Source organism: Temnothorax nylanderi, unplaced genomic scaffold (genome assembly GCF_030848795.1).
Source record: "Temnothorax nylanderi isolate EJ_2023f unplaced genomic scaffold, tnyl_v1.0 TNYL_tig0133_pilon, whole genome shotgun sequence".
In the NCBI taxonomy this organism is placed as follows: domain Eukaryota; kingdom Metazoa; phylum Arthropoda; class Insecta; order Hymenoptera; family Formicidae; genus Temnothorax; species Temnothorax nylanderi.
Window position 1 is genome coordinate 49,493 of NW_027249195.1, and position 19,295 is coordinate 68,787.

A 19,295-nucleotide genomic window follows, 5' to 3' on the forward strand; every position below is an offset into this window, starting at 1 on the left:
TGAAATTGAAAAATAAATATATTTTTGTACAAAATCTCGTACATACTTATATCTCGATATGTCGCGTATTTGTATATTCGCAAGGTTTTCGTTAATTGTACACTCGGTGTGATCGTGATGCTATTTTACGAAATCGTAACAAAACGTGATGGTTTTATCAGTCTGTTTTTCATTGCTAAACTGTTCGATTAGTCTTAAAGTTCTTTATCACGATTGTCAAGTCTCAATTCACTGATAAGACTTTTCCAGCTAAAGTCTTCCTCGCCGTCGATCAGATTTATCACATTCTTCTCATCAATGACGTCAAACAAATTTTTGAACGGCGTGTATTTCAGCAATGTGATTTTATCAGCGATTATGATTAGCTTATGCCTCGCGCGAGTGATGGCCACCGTCAAACGTCGCTGATCGTCCAATATCTCGAATTCCTTCTTCGTGTCGCACTCGACACTCTTCGTGCACGAATACAATATAACGTCCTTGTCGCGCCCCTGGTATTGGTCTACGGTATTTATCTCCACCTCCTTATCTATGTTGGTCTTTCTTAATAAATTTATATGAGCATTATAAGGTGCGATAATTCCTATATTTCTAGCATGTACGCCCGCTTCGACGAGTGCCTGGACGAGACGCAAAGTAATAGCGACTTCCCAGACGTTGGAGTACGCTTGACTCGACACAACGTCTCTGTTCCCAGTCTCCGTGTTCAAGTTGTAAGTGCTACCGGTATTGAGTACCATCACCGAATCGTCCAAGTGCCTGGAGAGCGCGCTTCTTATCCACCTCTCGCAGGTCGAGAGAACTTGCTCCATATTCGTGCCGATCAACGTCGCGTTCTCCACCTGCTTGTTGCCCGACACCAGCTTGCCGCGATACGTCGCGTCGTTGGCCAACCTCATGATCCTCCCGTTCATTCTGTACTGCTCCCGCAGATTGACGGTGTTGTCGTCGCTGTCCAGCCTGACGAATAGGGATTCGTCCGCGCCGAGTTTCGCAGCGGTCTTGCTCTTGACGACGGGCGGCAGCTGATCCGGATCCCCGACAAGGACGAACTTGCGCGCGCTGTACAACGGTCGCAGCACCGTGGGCTGCATGATCTGCGCGCTCTCGTCGATCACGCATACGTCAAAGCTGCGTCTCCTAATGAGCGCGTGATACGCGCCGTAGCAGGTCACGCCGACGATCCGTTTGCTGTTGTAGAGTGCCTCCAGGTCCTCCGGCGAGTCGCAACTCTTGATCGCGTATTCCTCGCTCTTGCATGTCAACAGGGGATGGATCTGCTTTGTCGAGCCCAGACGCAGGAAGTCGATGTTCCGTTCCAGCAGCTTGAGGAGAACATTGTCCACTGCGCTGTGCGTGTGCGCGGTGATCAGCACGCTGGAACCCAACTCTAGCAGCAACTCTATCAGGGCCACCAGCGTCTGCGTTTTCCCAGTGCCCGGCATGCCTTTTATCAGAACGTACTCGTGAGCGGCCACAGCCTTCAGCACGGCTCTCTGTTGACTCTCGTTTAGATCGCTTATTATCTCAGCGCTGGCCGACACTACCGAACGTGGCAATTTTTCCGTAAACGTAGCCGGTCTTTTATCGATGACGATGCGTCGTAGCTTGACGCACGTCTCGTCGTTGCTCAACAGACCGGCCACGTTCGCGTAATTGAACGTAGACAGACCCGAAGAGGGAAACTTATCGATGTGGAACGTGGAATGTGCGTACAATCGCGTAATATCTTTGTCCAATAGGACGGCGACGATGTCATGCGAAACGTGCATTATATGTCCGGCGGCTACATTAATTCGTGCATCCGTGCTAACAATAATATAATCGTCCTCGGCAAACGTGCCGCCGAGCACGCTGTTCTCGATCGTCTCCCCCTTAATGTTGACGCGTGCAAACTTATGCTGGTACCTATCATCTCGCTTCACCACCCTGTCGATGGTCTTCAAGTTGCAGATACACGTCCCTCTCGCCTCCCTCTTCTCGGGACTTGTCGTCCATACGCTGCTTAAACTGCTATTACCGTTCTCGTGGCTTTCTTCCAGTTGCAATAATGCGATCCACTTCATAATGTAATCCAAATGACTGCTCTCGAAGTCGTTTCGGAGCTCTTCGATTAACGCTGTTAGTGGATGCGACGGTGACAAATTCGCGCTCGGGTCCTTCGCCAAATACGCACAGCACAGAGCCTGATAGGAACATCTGCCGCACGCGCTGTGGTGGTTTATCGGCTCAGGCAATTCCATCGCCTTTAGGTCCGGCTCCGAGTTAATATTCTGTAGGTCTTCGGGTTTTTTAGCGAAATAATGCGCCAGGGTATTGCGCAGCAATATCAAATCCCTCTTTTCGTGATGTCCGCTTTTAATTTCCTGCATCTCGTTTTCCTTTAGATACAACAAAAGTCCGGTATCGATATCCTGATCCCTGAAGCCCATCATCATGAGATAGAGAATAACCTGGCCCCTGTGCTCGAAGGAGTACGAGGCTCTCCCGGTTTTCAACTCCAGAGGCATGATCCTCCTTCTCGAATTGATGTTCACCTCTGCCGTCACGTCTATCCTGCCCTTTATGCCTAATTTCGGTATGTAAACGCTTTCCTCAATGTCCTGTATGCTATCAATGCTCCCTTGAAAGTTGTCCTTCAGACTGCTTATGTGCTGCTGCTTGTTACCCTTAATGTAATGCTGAATGAACTCGAAAATTCTCGGGGCATATTCCGTCATGCGTTTCCGACAGTCCGCGAGCGACAATTCCGAAGCGTAGAGATAGTTTATCGTATCTTTCGATCGCAGAATATCATCCCGCAGTTTCATCACGTCGGACAGCGTGCAGATATTTTCTCGCAATGCCTTTTGCAGCCATTGATGAACCAAAGATCCCACGGTCATCACGGAATAATCGCCGTCCAGATTTGGCAGTGACTCTATCTTCCTGAACTTCTCGGTCAGCACCGCTCGCCTGTTGCAAAATAAACCACTCGTTATTGTCGTGCCCGATATCAGCAGATCAGGCTGCGTCACGAGGAGGCCGTTATTGTTATCCACAGCCCATTGCCGTGAATCCCTCTTCGCCTGTATTGTGACAATATCATTAATCTTCATTTGTGCATCTTTCCAAAATCCTGAACATGCAACAGTGTCGATACTTTCCGACTCCAAGTGCTGCACCGTTAAAACAGTAACTCTCGATTCGTGCTTCACATCAGTTATCTTACATCTCTGCAACGTGGTGAAATCAATCTGCGCGCGCCACTCCTGATCGAAGAAGCCGTCGAGCTCGTCCCCGTTCATCATCACGGAAAAGTCGTCGGAAGATTCCACCTTGAAATCGTGTAGTTCAGCTTTTTTACGCCTAGACGGTTCCACGGCGGACGGAGACGACTTCAAAGCAGCGGTATTTAACTCTTGCGTTTCTTTAAGAACATGACCGTTACTATGAGTAATATCTGAAACATTTATATTTTTAATACTGACAGAGTTTGTGAACTTTACACATTGCTCGCTTTTCATCGCGTCTCCCTCCTTCTTATTAACTTTCTGGAGTGCCGCATCCTTGCATGTTCCTTTATTTTCCTTAAAATTACTACACGGATCGTCCAAACCTTTCACTACAGATAATAATACTGAGTTCTCGTGCGTGTCGGAATTTCCTGTCTTTGCAACACAGTGTTCTTTCAATGAATCTTCGTTCATATCACATTTCTTCTTAACGCTCAAATAGGATTCTTCGTCAAACGTATTATCTCTTTCCTTCCTTTTCCTTTCAATCGAGGCTTGAGTTGAAGAGTTTATATCTGATATCTTTTCGTTATCTACCGCAACCTTGGGAACTTTTGTAAAAAACGACGATATCTTTGTCTGAGACTTATTGATACCAGCGGCAGAAATCTGTAAGCAAACGAAAAAGAGCAGTTTATCACACAAATTAATTTTTTAGGCTACTTTTTTGTATATAAATACAAATTGTATGCTAATGTAACGTTATGTTCTATTATACCTGTGCTAGATTTTTCTTTTCTTGAATCTAGCTTAGAATTCAGAAGTGGAAGAATCGTGTTAAAGTTCAACATTAATATTTTATAATAATAAGAAAAAGAATAGGAATATAGAAGGGCAGAAAGATGGTAATGAGTATCGAAACAACATGCAGTTACAGTTTACACAGTCGCAAAGGAATAATACTCATTTTCCTCACCTTCCTCTGCGGCGACTGCGACAGCTGACGTTTCTTCATGTTTGCGTATAATGTTACTCGAAGTGACTTTACGTATATCTCTTATACACATCAATCTAAAGTGCTATCAACGTGTACCTGCTTCAAGCATGATCGATCTTAAGTCCCACGAAAGCTTATGACGCAGAATTATCGTTCCCGCGTAAACGTGCCGCATGGACGTCGCCATTTTAACAGCGCGTTTCGTAAACAATATAAAGCCCCTTGCACAATGCCCGGCAACAGGCAATAGGAACAGGAAATAACCAAAAAATCGTTAATTACAACCTAAAAAATTCGAATGCTATGATTGGTTGGCAACAGGCAATAAGCACAGAATTTCCAACGTGACGGAAACTCTGTATCTATTGCCTGTGTCACTGTTTATTCTGCATTTATACATGATTTCTGATTTCTATTCCCTGTTCCTATTGCCTGTTGCCTGGCATTGTGCAAGGGGCTTAAGACACGTGTGCCTACCTGATCAGCTGTGAATTGGACTTACGACACGTAATGCGAGTTTTTGACGCCAGATGGTATGCGATTGATCATTTGGGCAGAGCTCTCTGATTTGGGCCGATTTCACCATCTCCGATTCCTCCGATTAAACTCACTCTTCGTCTCTTTCTAAAGGACTAAAAGAGGACAGTTAGAAAGAGATGAAAAGTGAGTTTAAACAATCACGAAAGAATGCATGTTCAAATTGAGAAAATTTAAACTCTCAGATCATTAAAATAATAGAGAAGAATATGATAAAATATTATGAAAATGATTTTAACTCCGGGGTGGCAGTGTGGTCTTGTGGTAAAGCGCCAGACTCGTAACTCCGAGGAACCGGGTTCGAGTCCACCTGATCACAGGAATTTTTATATTCCAAACTGCACCCCCCGCACGAGTGGGGCTCGTGCGGAGAAACTGGGCTATCTTTCGGAGGAGACATTAAATTTGAAATTGGTCGTCAAGCTTGGGGAGCTTGGGAGTTTTGCGAATAGAAAATTTACTTCCAAAAGTATCGTTAAATCAACTCCAGTAGCTACATCTGTGACCTCTGATATTAAAAGTTTGTAGCTATCTTTTTTTTTTGTTTACGCGGAAGAGGGGAAATGCCTCACGCATGCCCGGGCCCCGGCCACCCGGGGTATGTGGGGCTTGCACCCACTAAAACCCTTCTCCCTAACAATCAACACGATGGACTATATAGTCACGTTACGCGGGACACGAGGTATAACATATCACGCAAAGTCTGTAGCTATCTAGAATCTAATTGTTTCATATTACAAATTATTCAAAACCCTTGCTCAATATAAACGGAAATGTAAACTTACTACTTCGTTACTTGAAGGTTCTATTTTTTTCTATAGTCAAAATCGCTTTTCCCTTTAAGAACTTTTTGATCAAAGTCCACTTTCAGTTCTAAATGAATATCGGTTACACGTGCAAATTCTGATGATTAAAAGATATAGGAAATAAATATATTTAAATAACAAATAAGAATTTAAAAGTAATAAGCATGAGAGCATGTGACGAGGCTTAACATATTATAATTGAAATAATTTATGTTAATTAAAAATGATATTGTTCTTACGATAAAAGTACTTTTTTGAGTTGTACACAACATTTAACATAAAAAATTTTTTAAATGTATGTTTAACAAGTCGAAATGTTGCAGTTTTATAAATGGCAAAAATAATGACCTGATTGTGAAAATTGATAATTATTAACTTGTGTGAATTACTAATTTAAACATATACGCAACAGTTTTGTTTTTTAGATTTAACAAGTAAACTAAAAAGACTTCTCTGTTTTGCTCAGAAAAAATCTTTAACAATTAATTTTGAATGTTTAATATTATTTCCACTGTAATTAATTAAGTAATTAAAATATACCTGGTCTCGCATGAGAGTGCGGATCTCCAGGTGCCAAAGCCATCGGAAAATCAATAATCTTCTCAAGCTTCGACAACGAATGAATACTTTTAACTAACGATTACTTTTAAACTGGTCACAAAAGCACTGTACTGCTTTAGCTCTTCCCCTACCTCATTTTTCTCGTATTTCACATAGTTTGTTTATTAGAATATCGTTTAGACAAATCAGCCGTGACTTTCAAGTCGCGTACACGATTGGGTATGTTTGACAAATCGAACTCACATTAAACGGAATTCTTTTCTTTTAAATATTTAAATTACATTTCTTACGTTTTTTTTTATTTTTGCGTTTTAAACTCTAAGCTAAAATATTAGAGAAAATATTAGAGAGTATAAGGATCTTTTGAGAGAAATTTTGAAATATATTTATATGATTAATATTATTTTTTGTGGAAAAAATAGATACAGATCCACTTATTATCACAGATTGAAGAGTGAAAAGCTAATTGTTGCTAATTGTTGCATAAATATTTAAAAGGAATTGTGTTTGATCTTTGCTGCATGTATCTGCGCGAAATCGATTGCTTGTGATACATTTGACCAGATTCTATTTAAAGATGAACGACAAGAATAAGAGCAAAACTCATATACGTATTTGTAAGTGCAAAACGAGAGCTAAAACTCGGTTTTTAATTACATTTTTCTACATTACGTTCTTTAATTTAAAAAATTCTGTATATACTTGATATAGAATTTATACTATATATAATCGTACATGCGCGAGAGATTGGATCTTAATTAGTTTTAACGTCACAGAAGTATCGTGAAAGATACCCACTGTATCTTTCTTTGAAATTAAGATGTATGCGATTGTAAATATAAGAATTCATAAACTATATAAGAAGTTATAAAGAAACAACAAGGTAGGAACATGGACAAAAGAGGAGGAAAATAGGGAGAATAAGGACGAAAAGCAGATAGAAGAAGCCAGCGGGCAACGGCTGGACAAACAAATATATATTATTTACTTATTATCTTCGTGTGTTACATATAAAATTAATCATATACTTTTCAAACACTCGTACAGTCCATTCCGTTTATTTTTATATCGGTATAGTACATATCTCTCTCGTGAATATTATAATAAAGAAAATTCAAACTACATCTGATGTCCGACGATATTGTATGTCCAAAAGAAAGATCCGTTTACAAAAGACAAAAATGTTTATCAGCGTATCGAGACTCGCATCTATTGTCTCGGGTTGTAATCCAAATCATACAAATTGTAAAGATTATAATCACAAGAGAATGCACATATGCAAATTGAAAAAATTTAAATTCTCGTAGATTAGTAAATAACAGGAGAATATAATAAAATATTATAGGGATGATTTTAACAAACGCCGAATATAATATTTATAACTTTGTAAAAAGAAATGAAAATCTGAGAACTTAAAATAATTTAGTTGATTAAAAAAAATATATTACTCCATTTTTCGCATTCACATCATAACAAAAAGTGAAAAAATCGTACCTATCATCAACTTATCTCTATACCTACACATATGGATTGAATTATTAAAAACTACTTTAAACAATTTCTTATAAAATATACATTACACGTGATTTTCTATGAAAATAGGAATACAAGTATGTCTGGACATTCTATCTCGAAATATGAGACAATTGGTGGAAGCACGCATATATCAAGTGAATCTACAAATATTACGTTAAACGTGTAAGTAATAAAAATTGATAATCTATAATACTAGTATAAAATACATTCCAGATATAAATTTAAACAAATAACTTGGTTGATATTTTACCCCAGGGATAAGCTCCATACAAATCTTCGTGCAATTTTCAGCATATCTTCAGTTTTTAGAAATGTCTGCTTACTTAAAGTAACATACTCGGTACTCGTATTTTCGATCCACATACCGATTCTTTCACTCAGTTGTTCGTGTTTTAAGACACCCACAGCAATAACCACCGCATAAGACGGTATTGATTTCTCTTGAGAAAATCGGTGTACGTTTTCGTTGGAAATCGGATTATTTTGTAATAATGCAGACATTAAAACTTTGTATTCCTCTGGTGCTACAATCTAGTAAATATAACATTTGTATCAACGAAAACTAAATAGAGAAATGTTATTTCAATTTTATTAAGGCAACATATATGTATAAGAAAAAAATAGACATATTTGCAGATATAAAATTACGTTGTTCTTGCAAACAGGCTATACTTTATTTACTATTTTTTTTATTACTTTTATCAATAACATCAATAATAGTCAATCAAAAATTGGGAGAATTTTTTTGTGCTTATACGTTTCTCTACATATATATAAGTACACAATGTCTATGTTTAAATTCTTACCGTAGCAGGGTACGCAAATTTGGCAGACGGTGTATCCTGGCAGGGGAACCATGATCTAGCGTATGTTAACTGAAAAATAGAGATTTTTATATAATCTATGTTGACGTAGAAAAATATCTTTGTACAGCTAGTTTACCATGTTGTTAGATAATAGGAATGGATGTAAACCATCAGCAGTTTGCTCAGGTTTGAGCCAATATAATGAAGGGGAGGTTGGACTTGTTTCATACTCAATTTGAATTTTACTGAAAACATTATACCATGTATATATCAACTACTTGCGTCTATAGTTTTTAAAATTTGTATACAAAATGTTTTTTGATATGTATACTTTTTGCAAAGTATATACAGTTTTGATTTATACTTACCGAATAAAATCAATATCATCTTCGAAATATATCGAAATAGTAAATTTACTTCCAAGTTTACCAAGTTTTCCAAGTTTACAACGTCCAAATTCATATTTTAAATCAAATCCAGCAATTATATCTTTGACGCTTAATATAACAAGTCCGTGGCTATCTAAAATCTAATTGCTTCATATTACATATTGATCAAAACCTTGGCTCAATATAAATGGAAATGTCTACTTACTAGTTCGTTAGGTAAATTATAATTATTATTTCTTCTTTGTTCTCCTTCTACAGTTAAAATCGCTTTTCCCTTAAGAACTTTTCGATCAAAATCCACATTCAGTTCCAAATGAGTATCAATTACACGTGCAAATTCTGATGATTAAAAAATATAGAAAATAAGTATATTTAAATAATAAATGAGAATATAAAAGTAATAAGCATAAGCACATGACAAGACTTAACATATTGTAATTAAAATAATTTATGTTAATTAAAAATGATATTGTTCTTACGATAAAAGTACTTTTTTGAGAGTTTTGTACAAACATTTAAAATAAAAAAAAAATTTTTTTAAATATATGTTTAAGAAGTCGAAATGTTGCAGTTTCATAAATAATGACCCAATTTTGAAAATTGAGAATTATTAACTTAAATTACTAATTTAAGTATATATATACGCAACAGTTTTGTCTTTCAGACATAACAAGTAAACTAAAAAGACTTCTCTGTTTCTATTTCTATGTGTACAAAACTTTGCTTATATGACTATCAACATAATCATATTAATATAAAATTCTTAGAGAATGTATAGGTACATATTTCTTATTTATTCATATACATTAATATATTATACTCCTTAGCGTTTTCAAATCAAGATGTGGGTTTGTTTACATTTTCTATATCATTCCTTATGTAAAATATATTAAATATCTGTTTTTACGGTTGTGAGGATGGTAATGTTTGGAGCTAATTAATTTATTTAACTTTATCGCACAAATTCGCCGCGAAACGTATAATTTCGCAGACATTTTTTTAGCAACTAAAATCAGACGAAGGTCAATCTTAAGGGGGCATATACACCTATAGCAGGGTCCAAAAAATCGATTTTTGAATTTTTTTACATGATAAAGTTTAATATTTCAAGAATATCTGGTGCAAATTTCAGGTCAAAATTCCGAAAAACGGCAAAGTTATAGTCCTGACAGTACATTGGTGCGTCGCCCCAACAACGCCGCGCCGCGGCCGCGCGCCGCTCAGGGTTAGAGACCCTCTTCAGACCCTCTTCAGACCCTAATCAGATACGGCTATAGGAGGGCCACTTGTGATTGGTCTACCGTTTCTCGTCAAAAGCAAGAGAAATATAATATGAAACAGAAAGAGAAAGAGATATAGGAGAGAAAGAGAAAGCGATATAAATGTATATCGCTTTCTCTTTCTCTCTCATATTCTTCACTCTCGCAGGATTTTGACAAAATTGCCTGATGGCCAGACCCTAATTATAGGGTCTCTACTCAGGATTACCGATCCCGCCCGACCGTCCCTTCGGTTTTGTGTTTGAGTCTATTGTGTTCTTCCGTTCTATAACGGTATTGCATTGGGAGCTTTCCAGCAAGCAAAATTTTTTAATAAAGAAAATTGTTAACTTTCTTCAAAATGTATATTTTTAACTGCAAAAAACCACAATCTGATAACTCCAACAGTTTCTCAGAAAAAATTACAGAATATTACCATTTTTTTGTCTTCTAGGTGCATATGCTACCTTAATGGGCCAATTGGAATTTGTAAGTGATAACTTAACGTCATAGTTCTCGCGATAAACAACAAAAATTGATCTCCTAGCATTAAATATGAGTATTATGTAGTTCAAACTATTCTGACGCAATTATTCAAAGAAGAAGCATCGGGAATTTATTACGTACTCGCATATTTACGATTTGATCTTTATACCAATTGATTGCTGATGTTCCAGTTGAAGCAACGTCTACTTATTCACTCTATTATAAGAAAAAATGTAACGAAAAGTTCATGCAGAGATATGTTTATCGATTATTAACAAATTAAAAAATATTCTATATACATCGAAAGAATCTAGTTCGTATGCTTAAGAATATTCTATTTAATTAATATTTTTTTTCTTTTCACAAATTTAAAAATTTTTAACGACCCAATAAAAATTGTCATCATATCCTGTTGCGCACCAACTCGTTTACAGTCTTTAGACCTGTAATTCACAAACAAAATAAACAATTTTTTAAATTTTAACCAAGTTATCTCGCAAAACATGCATGGTATAAAAATCTATTTTTACCACATTTTTTTCGATAAATTACATTTATTATATACTCTTTTTCTCTATAATAAATAAATTACTTTGTGTATGTCAGTTAATATTGACTTACTTTATAAAAAGGAAAGTTGATTCAGTTGTTAATGCGCGTCAATTTAGGTGTAGAATTGATCTTATTTGTTTCTGTGTTTCATGAAAGAACTTTTTCTCGTTGCGTTTATATGCTTTGGTCGTTATTAGACCCATTTCTTTCCATTCGTACATATCTTCAAATATAGAACACGCATACTTCGGCATACCCAAGTTAGTGGCGAAATTCAAGGCGGTATTAACTATAGGTTTCCATCGATTTTTTATACACAAACGTATCCAATGGAACCTGAGAAATACGTATGCGTTACATTATGCAATTATAAACTGGTCTAAACACAAATATACATATATTTACCGTATTTCATAATTACGGACATGAAAATCATAAAGATTAGATTGCATCATATCTAGCTTGGCCGCAGTCAGTTTCGATTTATGTAAACAGTTTAAAAAAATTATCTTCTGAAGATCAGAAAATTTCATTACATCTAGGATGAATTTATAAGGTATATTGATATCGGTATCATTCCAATTCTCCCATTTATCTGCTAACTCGATACATACGATTTCAATCGGTGTTAGAACCGAAATGACGAGTGGCTTATAGGATTTTGTTGTAAAAAAAATCTCCAACTCCTGAAAACAACATCGAAGTCATTATTTCTAATGATAAAATGCTGTAAAATTGTAAGTTATTTGTATAAAAGAGTGTTACCTTTACTTTTTCAGGAAAGAAGCTATACAAGTGTTCCTTCCAATCATCAGTCTTTATACTTTTAAATGCAAATTTATCAAAATAAGATTTAAGAAACCGGTCCAACATCATAGGTCCTCCTATATATTTCTCTAATTGTTCCATGACAATACATCCCATTTCGTAAAGCGTATAGATACTGACAATCCATTGTGGCGATGAAAACATAGACTTCTCAAATTTCGGTGGTTTGCTTTGTAGCGAGCCGTCCTTTATTTCGACTGTTTCAATCTATAATACAGGTTCAGCAAATAATATGGTAGGAGTACATAAGAACATGTGTGTGCAAAAATATTGTTATCTGTCATCATATTCAACATTATTTATCACTCTATTTGCTTTATCTAATCAAAGTTAATACTTTACTTGTCTTTCGTATTCGGGATACATATTGTTTCGGAAAAATTCTTTTATTTCGTTACTAAAATTCATTCTCTGTAGAATTCTTCTGTAAATAAGTATACTGAAACTCTTATGCAACCAAAGATCATTATAATGTGCACATGTAACTAAAATTCCTGCCCAATTGTGTGCGATGTTCCGTGCGAGTGAACTGACTAAAGTCATATCTGCGCCAAGTAGAATCGGCGAAATAAATGCCACACATGGACATTCTATTTCAAAATGGCCGATACTCGGTGGAAGCACGCATATATCGTATGTACCTAAAGATATCATCTCAGATATAGTAACAGAAAATAGTAATAATTAAAAAAATAGGAGAATTTATCGTTTACAAAAATAAAATTCATTATATATATATATATATATAATATTATGCATATATATAATACTGTGTACGCATATGTATATTTAAACAAACAATTTAGTAGGTGATATTTTACCCCCGAAATAAGTTCCACACAAGTCTTCCGCAGCCTGCAGGATGCATTCAATCTTCTTAAACGTCCTGATACTATCGGCACTAAGTTTGCTTTCGGCAAACACACTGCTTCTTGGACTAAGATTTGCTTTCTCTAGTGAACCCACAGCAATAACCACCGCATAAGACGGTATTGGTATTGTTTGAGTGAATTTATATACTCGTTTGTGCTTAGTTTCGCGTGTTCTACTCAACACTGCAGACATTATAACTGTGAAATTCTTTCGTACTGAAATCTAAAACACATATGATATACATCAATAAATATTGAGTATTTTATTTTATTTCATTATTGCAGTTTATAAGATGATGTAGATGTGTATAATGTATATTTACAAACATATACTTATATACAATTTTTCGATCATTAATATATTATAATTTCTTCCCAAACTTTTCATAATAAATAAATAAAGAATTCATGTAAGTGCTATCTATATGTTTAAAACTTTAAATTCTTACCTCGGCAGTATACGTAAATTTGACAGATGGGGTGTCCTGGCATGGAAACATAGCTTTTGCATGTATATACTAAAAGAATTCAAATTTTTATTTAACGCATATTGGTGAAAATAAGATTTTGTTTGTTTATCTAATTTACCTGGCTATTCGACATTAGGAACGGTTGTGTACCATCGGCGGTTTGCTCAGGCGTTAGCCAATTTAATGCAGGGGAGCTTGGACTTGTTTCATATTTAATTTGAATAATACATCTGAAAATATCATATAATTATTGATATACTCAATTTTTGCATTAATAATTTTTAGTAACTGTATTTCTCTAAAATTGTCTTATATTTACTTTCCGTTATTCTCTTGATCTCTTGGTAAAGATATGGTAAATGGTTTTCCACAAAAATAATTAAGTCCAGTGTCATAACGTAAAGGCACACCAGTAGCATGATTCGTTACTTCCATTATCTTAAGATCATAATTATCTAAAATCTAATAGATTGTATTATATTAATAATATTATATTAATAACTAGCTGGTTACCCGGGCTTCGCCCCGGAGGACATATGTAATAAAACACGCAAATAGTCTCTCTCTCTCTCTCTCTCTCTCTCTCTCTCTCTCTCTCTCTCTCTCTCTCTCTCTCTCTCTCTCTCTCTCTCTCTCTCTCTCTCTCTCTCTCTCTCTCTCTCTCTCTCTCTCTCTCTCTCTCTCTCTCTCTCTCTCTCTCTCTCTCTCTCTCTCTCTCTCTCTCTCTCTCTCTCTCTCTCTCCCTCTCTCCCTCTCTCCTCTCTCCCTCCCTCTCCCTCTCCCTCTCCCCTTTCTTCCCCTCTCTCCCCTTCTCTCCCCCTCTCTTCCCCCTCTCTCCCCCCTCTTCTCCCCTCTCTCTCCCCCTCTCTTCCGCTCTCTCCCCCTCTCTTCTCTCTCTCTCCCCTCCCTCCCTCCCTCCCTCCTCCCTCCCTCCCTCCCTCCCTCCCTCCCTCCCTCCCTCCCTCCCTCCCTCCCTCCCTCCCTCCCTCCCTCCCTCCCTCCCTCCCTCCCTGCCTTCCTCCCTCTCTCTCTCCCTATCTCTCTCTCTCTCCCTCTCTCTCTCCCTCTACCCCTACTTCATGTATAATTCTTTGAAATTCAATCAATTATTTCCCAAAAAATTGGAAAAATTATAAAAACCGGTTTCCAGAAAATCGGTAACAAAAAACTATACACATAGTGGCACTCCCCGGAAAATTCTACCCCTATTTCATATACTTTTGGTAAAAATTTGATCTATAATTCTTTGAGATTCAGTCAATTATTTCTCAAAAAATTAGAAAAATTAAAAAAACCGGTTTCCAGGAAATCGGTAACGAAAAACTATACACTCTATAACACTCCCCGGAAAATTCTACCCCTATTTCATATACTTTTGGTAAAAATTCGGTCGAATAGTTCAAGAGTGTATAAAGGACATACATACATACATACATACATACATACATACATTCATTTTTATATATATAGACTTGTCAAAATTATTGCTCGATATGAAAGAAAATTTCAACTCACTATTTTATCAATAAAAGGTTTTCTTTCTATGGTCAAAGTTGCTTTTCCTTTAAGAACTTTTCGATCAAAATCCACTTTCAGTTTTAAATGGGTATGGACCACACGTGCCTCTTCTAATAATTAAAAAGATAAAGAAATTAAAAAATATAATTAACCCTAGCTAGCCACATTTATTTTCGAGTCCTTAATTCATCACACTCCGGTCCGTGGAAATACAGAGTCTGAATAAGATGTTTATGATAATATCAGGTCAAGAAAATGATTTTAGTTTAAACTTATTATAAGGAAACTAGAAAATTACATTATTATGTGAAAATTATAGAAAACCGAAAAACGTTCAGCGGTTCACTGAATCGGAATGTCAGGTAGGGTTAATAAATAACGATATATGAATATAATGCGTAAGTACATGACAAAAAATGATACATAGTAATTAAAATTATTACAGTAATTGCGCGTGATAATATTTGTAAAATGTAAATAATTTTTTCAGACTTTTATGCTAAATATATTTTATGCACTTAAGAAGATTCGCGGAATATGAACGTCAATTAAAGTCGTGAAGGAAAAACCTATTTTTGAAAATTATTAATTACTAAAGGTTTGAAAGAGTTCGTGCGACGGTTTTATCTTTCGAACATCTAAATGAATTTTGAAAACATTCTTTGTTCTATGTTTTTTAAGGAAAAATAAATAAATAAATTTTAAATATATCTTACATCATACGTACTTAGAACGTAGTTAATTAATTAATTGAAATACCTGGTATTGATTTGGTGTATCGATCTTGATCAATATGATTCATTTTAAAAGTATCTCCGAACTTTCGATTACGGATCCGAAAAGTGAATCTTTCCGAACTTTCGACCACGGACCTTTATACCTGACTGAGAGGACACATTAGGACTTCTAGCTTCTACCCACATTTTTTTGCTCGGCATTAGAATACGGAAGGTGAAGCCAGGAACACAATACAAAGGTACAGGCAATAGGAATAGGGACAGAATGCATTGATACACGGCTTCCGATTTGTGTTCCAGCCTTAAGTCCTCGCCCAGGGGCGAATTTATATACAAGCTTACGATGATTAAGCATCAGGGCCCCTAACGAAAAGGGGGCCCCCAAACAACGACAATTACCAAATGATACTTATGATGAGTATATGTACCGATCTAAAATAAGAGAAAGATTGAGCTATTTATCAATATTTTTTTAACAGAAAATGACATTAAAAGAGCTGTTACTTATAAAAAAATCGTAAGAAAATATGTAAACGCAAAATGCAGAAAAAAATTAAAAATTTAAAAACTTTTGCTCTCAGATATTTTTGTTTCTTTATATCTACGTTTATATATATATATATATATATATATATATATATATATATATATATACACGGAGAGAGTTTTTTCTTAGAATTTACCCTGAAATCATGGTAGTTGTGGGACATGTTACTACGAAGAATTTTATGCGAGCTATTCTAATTAATATCTACCATAATAAAAAATATTAATATTTATTACATTAAAATATAAATTATGTCTGATTAATTGTACTAAAATATATCTACGAAATTTCAATAATTTTTCAAAAATTAGTAAAATTACCAATCTGCTTGGTAATTTTGTCACGTTGTTTGTAAAATGTCTTTTGTATATTTCAAAAATTCCTTGGTGTTGCCAAGTTCTCCCAAGTTTGTAGTGAATTTTCAAGATTTTATGGTAGTTGTAATACATTTTATGCATTTAAGAAGATTGGCAGAACATTATCAGTTAATTAACGTCGTGAAAGCAATCTAATTTTGAAAATTGTTAATTACTAAAGATACGTGTGTTAAAAGTATGTGAGACAGAGGGAGAGTTTCATCTTTCGAAGTCTTTCTAAATGAATTGTGCTAACATTTGTCATTATATATTCTTGAAAAAAAATGACTAAAAACATTATAAATATTTTATATTATTTTTATGTAGCTAATTGAATAATTAAATTAAAGTACCTGGTTGCGCATAGCTGTATTGATTATTATTTTTTGCAAGAATATCCATTTTAGAAGAGTCGCGCTATAGCTCCTTATAACTCTCTGTAACGGATCGTTATAAACTGACAGCAGTTATAGTTCTACCTTTGCTCATATTTTCCTTTGTCTGACAACATCGTCTGTTTATTAGAGTACCGGATAGCCGAAAAGGCTGTGACTTTTAGCTAGGATATAAGAGATCGAAGGATTGTTTATTTTGGTTACACCTACTAAGCCTTATTTTTTATTTATTCGTGTAAAATTTAAATATTGAACATAATACAGCATATAATCGAGATGTTAGATTTGCAGTTGAACAATTTCGATATGAGAATCGTGGAAATAATAGCGGAAGAAAAGACGATTTTGAAATGATGTTATACAAATTAAATATACCGTTGTATTGACGCTGTTCCTCGATAAGAAATTCACAAAATTGAAAATCGTACGCGATCTATACAGTGCAATGAATACGCGACATATTTATTGAAAGAAATCATGCGATATATGTATATGATTATTTTTATGCTTCGTAATTATGATGTCTTGTCTATTTGTCACAGATTAAAGGATGTATAGCAAGATGTATAAGTTGCTGAGATAATTGCTTAGGTGTAAGAATCTGTAGAAGACAAGGATATATATTTATCGCTTATCACGTATACTTCCACAAACCTGCGCACATATGCGCATTGCAAAGAGGAAAATATTGTTAAGCAATAAAAGATACCATGTGTGATATATTTGTATAAATTAAAAATTATTTACCTATATATCTTTTAATATTTTTAAATTATATAGAAACCATAAGGATGAACTGAAACCAGATGCAATCACAACTGTGCAAGTTATCAAGGAAAGTACGTTTATGTCCTCGATAATAATATTAGCTCTCTATTTCAGAACTGGCGAGATATTTTTCATATAATTATTGCCAAGATCTTTGCCTTTATATCGTGTCTCTATAGGCTTGGCTACTTATTGGTGAAATTTCTTCCTTGTTCATTTGATTCTGTATCTAACAATAAACTAAATAATTATTTTAGCTATTGCACTGTGTTATTTTCACCAATACGAATATTATATTGAATATATTTCATAAAGTGGACACTTACAGTTATTTTAATTCTGACACAATTATTTAAAAACAAACTTTCCATCGAGAAATTATTGCGTATTCGTATGTTTATGATTTTGAACTTTACAGCAAGGAATGCTGCTGTTTTGATTGAAACTTATACTTATATTTCACTTTATTATAAGGGTGTATTATTTAATATATTAGAGTGTATTATTTTTAATAATATAATCAGAGAAAGTTACGTTTGAAAAGTAACTCGTTACCGTAATTCATTACTCATTGAAAAAGTAACTCATCGTTACCGTATATAACTCGTTATTTTTATTGAAAGAAGTAACTCGTTACCGTTACTCGTTACTCATTGAAAGAAGTAACTCAGCGTTACCGTACATAACTCGTTATTCTTATTGTAAGAAGTAACTTGTTACTGTTACTCGTTACTCATTGAAAGAAGTAACTTATCGTTACCGTTACTCGTTATTCTCGTTGAAAAAAGTAACTCGTTACCGTTACTCGTTACCTATTGGAAAAAGTAACTTGTTATCGTTATTGTTATTCAAGGAGTGATGAGTCGTTATAATTGTTTCATAAAATTTTTATATATTTAAACATTATATTTTGATGTAGAACTACGTCTTTGTCGACAGTAAGTAGGGGGTAACATTGGAAGCACCGATGCAACGAAAACATATCACACTTTGAACGTTTATATCTTCGAAACTAATAATCGTAGAGTAATGATTAATACGTCATTAGATAGCTTATATAGTCCCATTTCCTCTTGAAAATTTCAAAAGTCTCAAAAACTTCCTAAATAAGGAAGCCAAACAATTATATTTTAATTCTATACACTTTATACTTGTTTTTATATTTACATTAAACAGATAGAGACCTAATAATTGGATTACATGAAAAAAAGGCTCATAAAAGAATCAAAGAATTTTCTGAGATATTTCAAATTTTGTAATAATATTTTTTAAATATAAAATATGAAATATTTTGTAACGTATTGACTTTTCAATGACTTTACCTCGATACTTTTATACATAGAATAATGAAAGAAATCGATTGTTGTAAAAAGAAAACAGAAAAAATTATTTCAAAAACTTTGATTGCATTTTGTAGACGCATTTAATTTGCAAATTGCAAATATAAAAATTAATATTATTATTCGATTTCTTTCACCATTCTGTGTATAAAAGTATCAAGGTAAAGTCATCGAAAAGTGAATACTTTACGAGATATTTCATATTTTATAATAAAAATATCATGACATAATTTGAAATATCAGAAAATTCTTAACAAAAGAGCCAAAAAATTACATATGAGTTGAGTGCATCTAAAACATATCTTTTATTATATCATTTA

General features: G+C 34.8%; 3 protein-coding genes and 1 long non-coding RNA gene across 5 annotated transcripts in view; 1 reads left to right on the forward strand and 3 right to left on the reverse strand.

Annotated features, from left to right (window-relative positions):
- Dna2 (DNA replication helicase/nuclease 2) lies at positions 1 to 4,667 on the reverse strand. Its single transcript, XM_071714053.1, has 2 exons — positions 4,192 to 4,667; positions 1 to 3,884 (listed from the first exon to the last, which is right to left on the reverse strand). The coding sequence occupies exons 1-2, from the start codon at positions 4,228 to 4,230 to the stop codon at positions 195 to 197; spliced, it is 3,729 nt and encodes a 1,242-aa protein (XP_071570154.1). The 5' UTR covers positions 4,231 to 4,667; the 3' UTR covers positions 1 to 194.
- Positions 3,259 to 19,295, forward strand: part of LOC139776967 (F-box/LRR-repeat protein 4-like) — a 26,038-nt gene continuing 10,001 nt past the window's right edge. For both annotated transcript variants that reach the window (XM_071714054.1, XM_071714055.1), the window contains exon 1: positions 3,259 to 3,390. The gene's annotated coding sequence lies outside the window, so the exon portion shown is untranslated. The remainder of the gene's footprint in view (positions 3,391 to 19,295) is intronic.
- On the reverse strand, positions 10,951 to 13,538 carry LOC139776961 (leukotriene A-4 hydrolase-like). The gene is made up of 8 exons (XM_071714043.1): positions 13,433 to 13,538; positions 13,294 to 13,362; positions 12,794 to 13,067; positions 12,315 to 12,613; positions 11,910 to 12,179; positions 11,550 to 11,830; positions 11,214 to 11,480; positions 10,951 to 11,035 (listed from the first exon to the last, which is right to left on the reverse strand). The coding sequence occupies exons 1-7, from the start codon at positions 13,445 to 13,447 to the stop codon at positions 11,252 to 11,254; spliced, it is 1,437 nt and encodes a 478-aa protein (XP_071570144.1). The 5' UTR covers positions 13,448 to 13,538; the 3' UTR covers positions 10,951 to 11,035; positions 11,214 to 11,251.
- On the reverse strand, positions 13,640 to 15,701 carry LOC139776970 (uncharacterized). The gene is made up of 3 exons (XR_011719235.1): positions 15,592 to 15,701; positions 14,830 to 14,942; positions 13,640 to 13,776 (listed from the first exon to the last, which is right to left on the reverse strand). It is a non-coding gene; the product is annotated as an uncharacterized lncRNA (long non-coding RNA).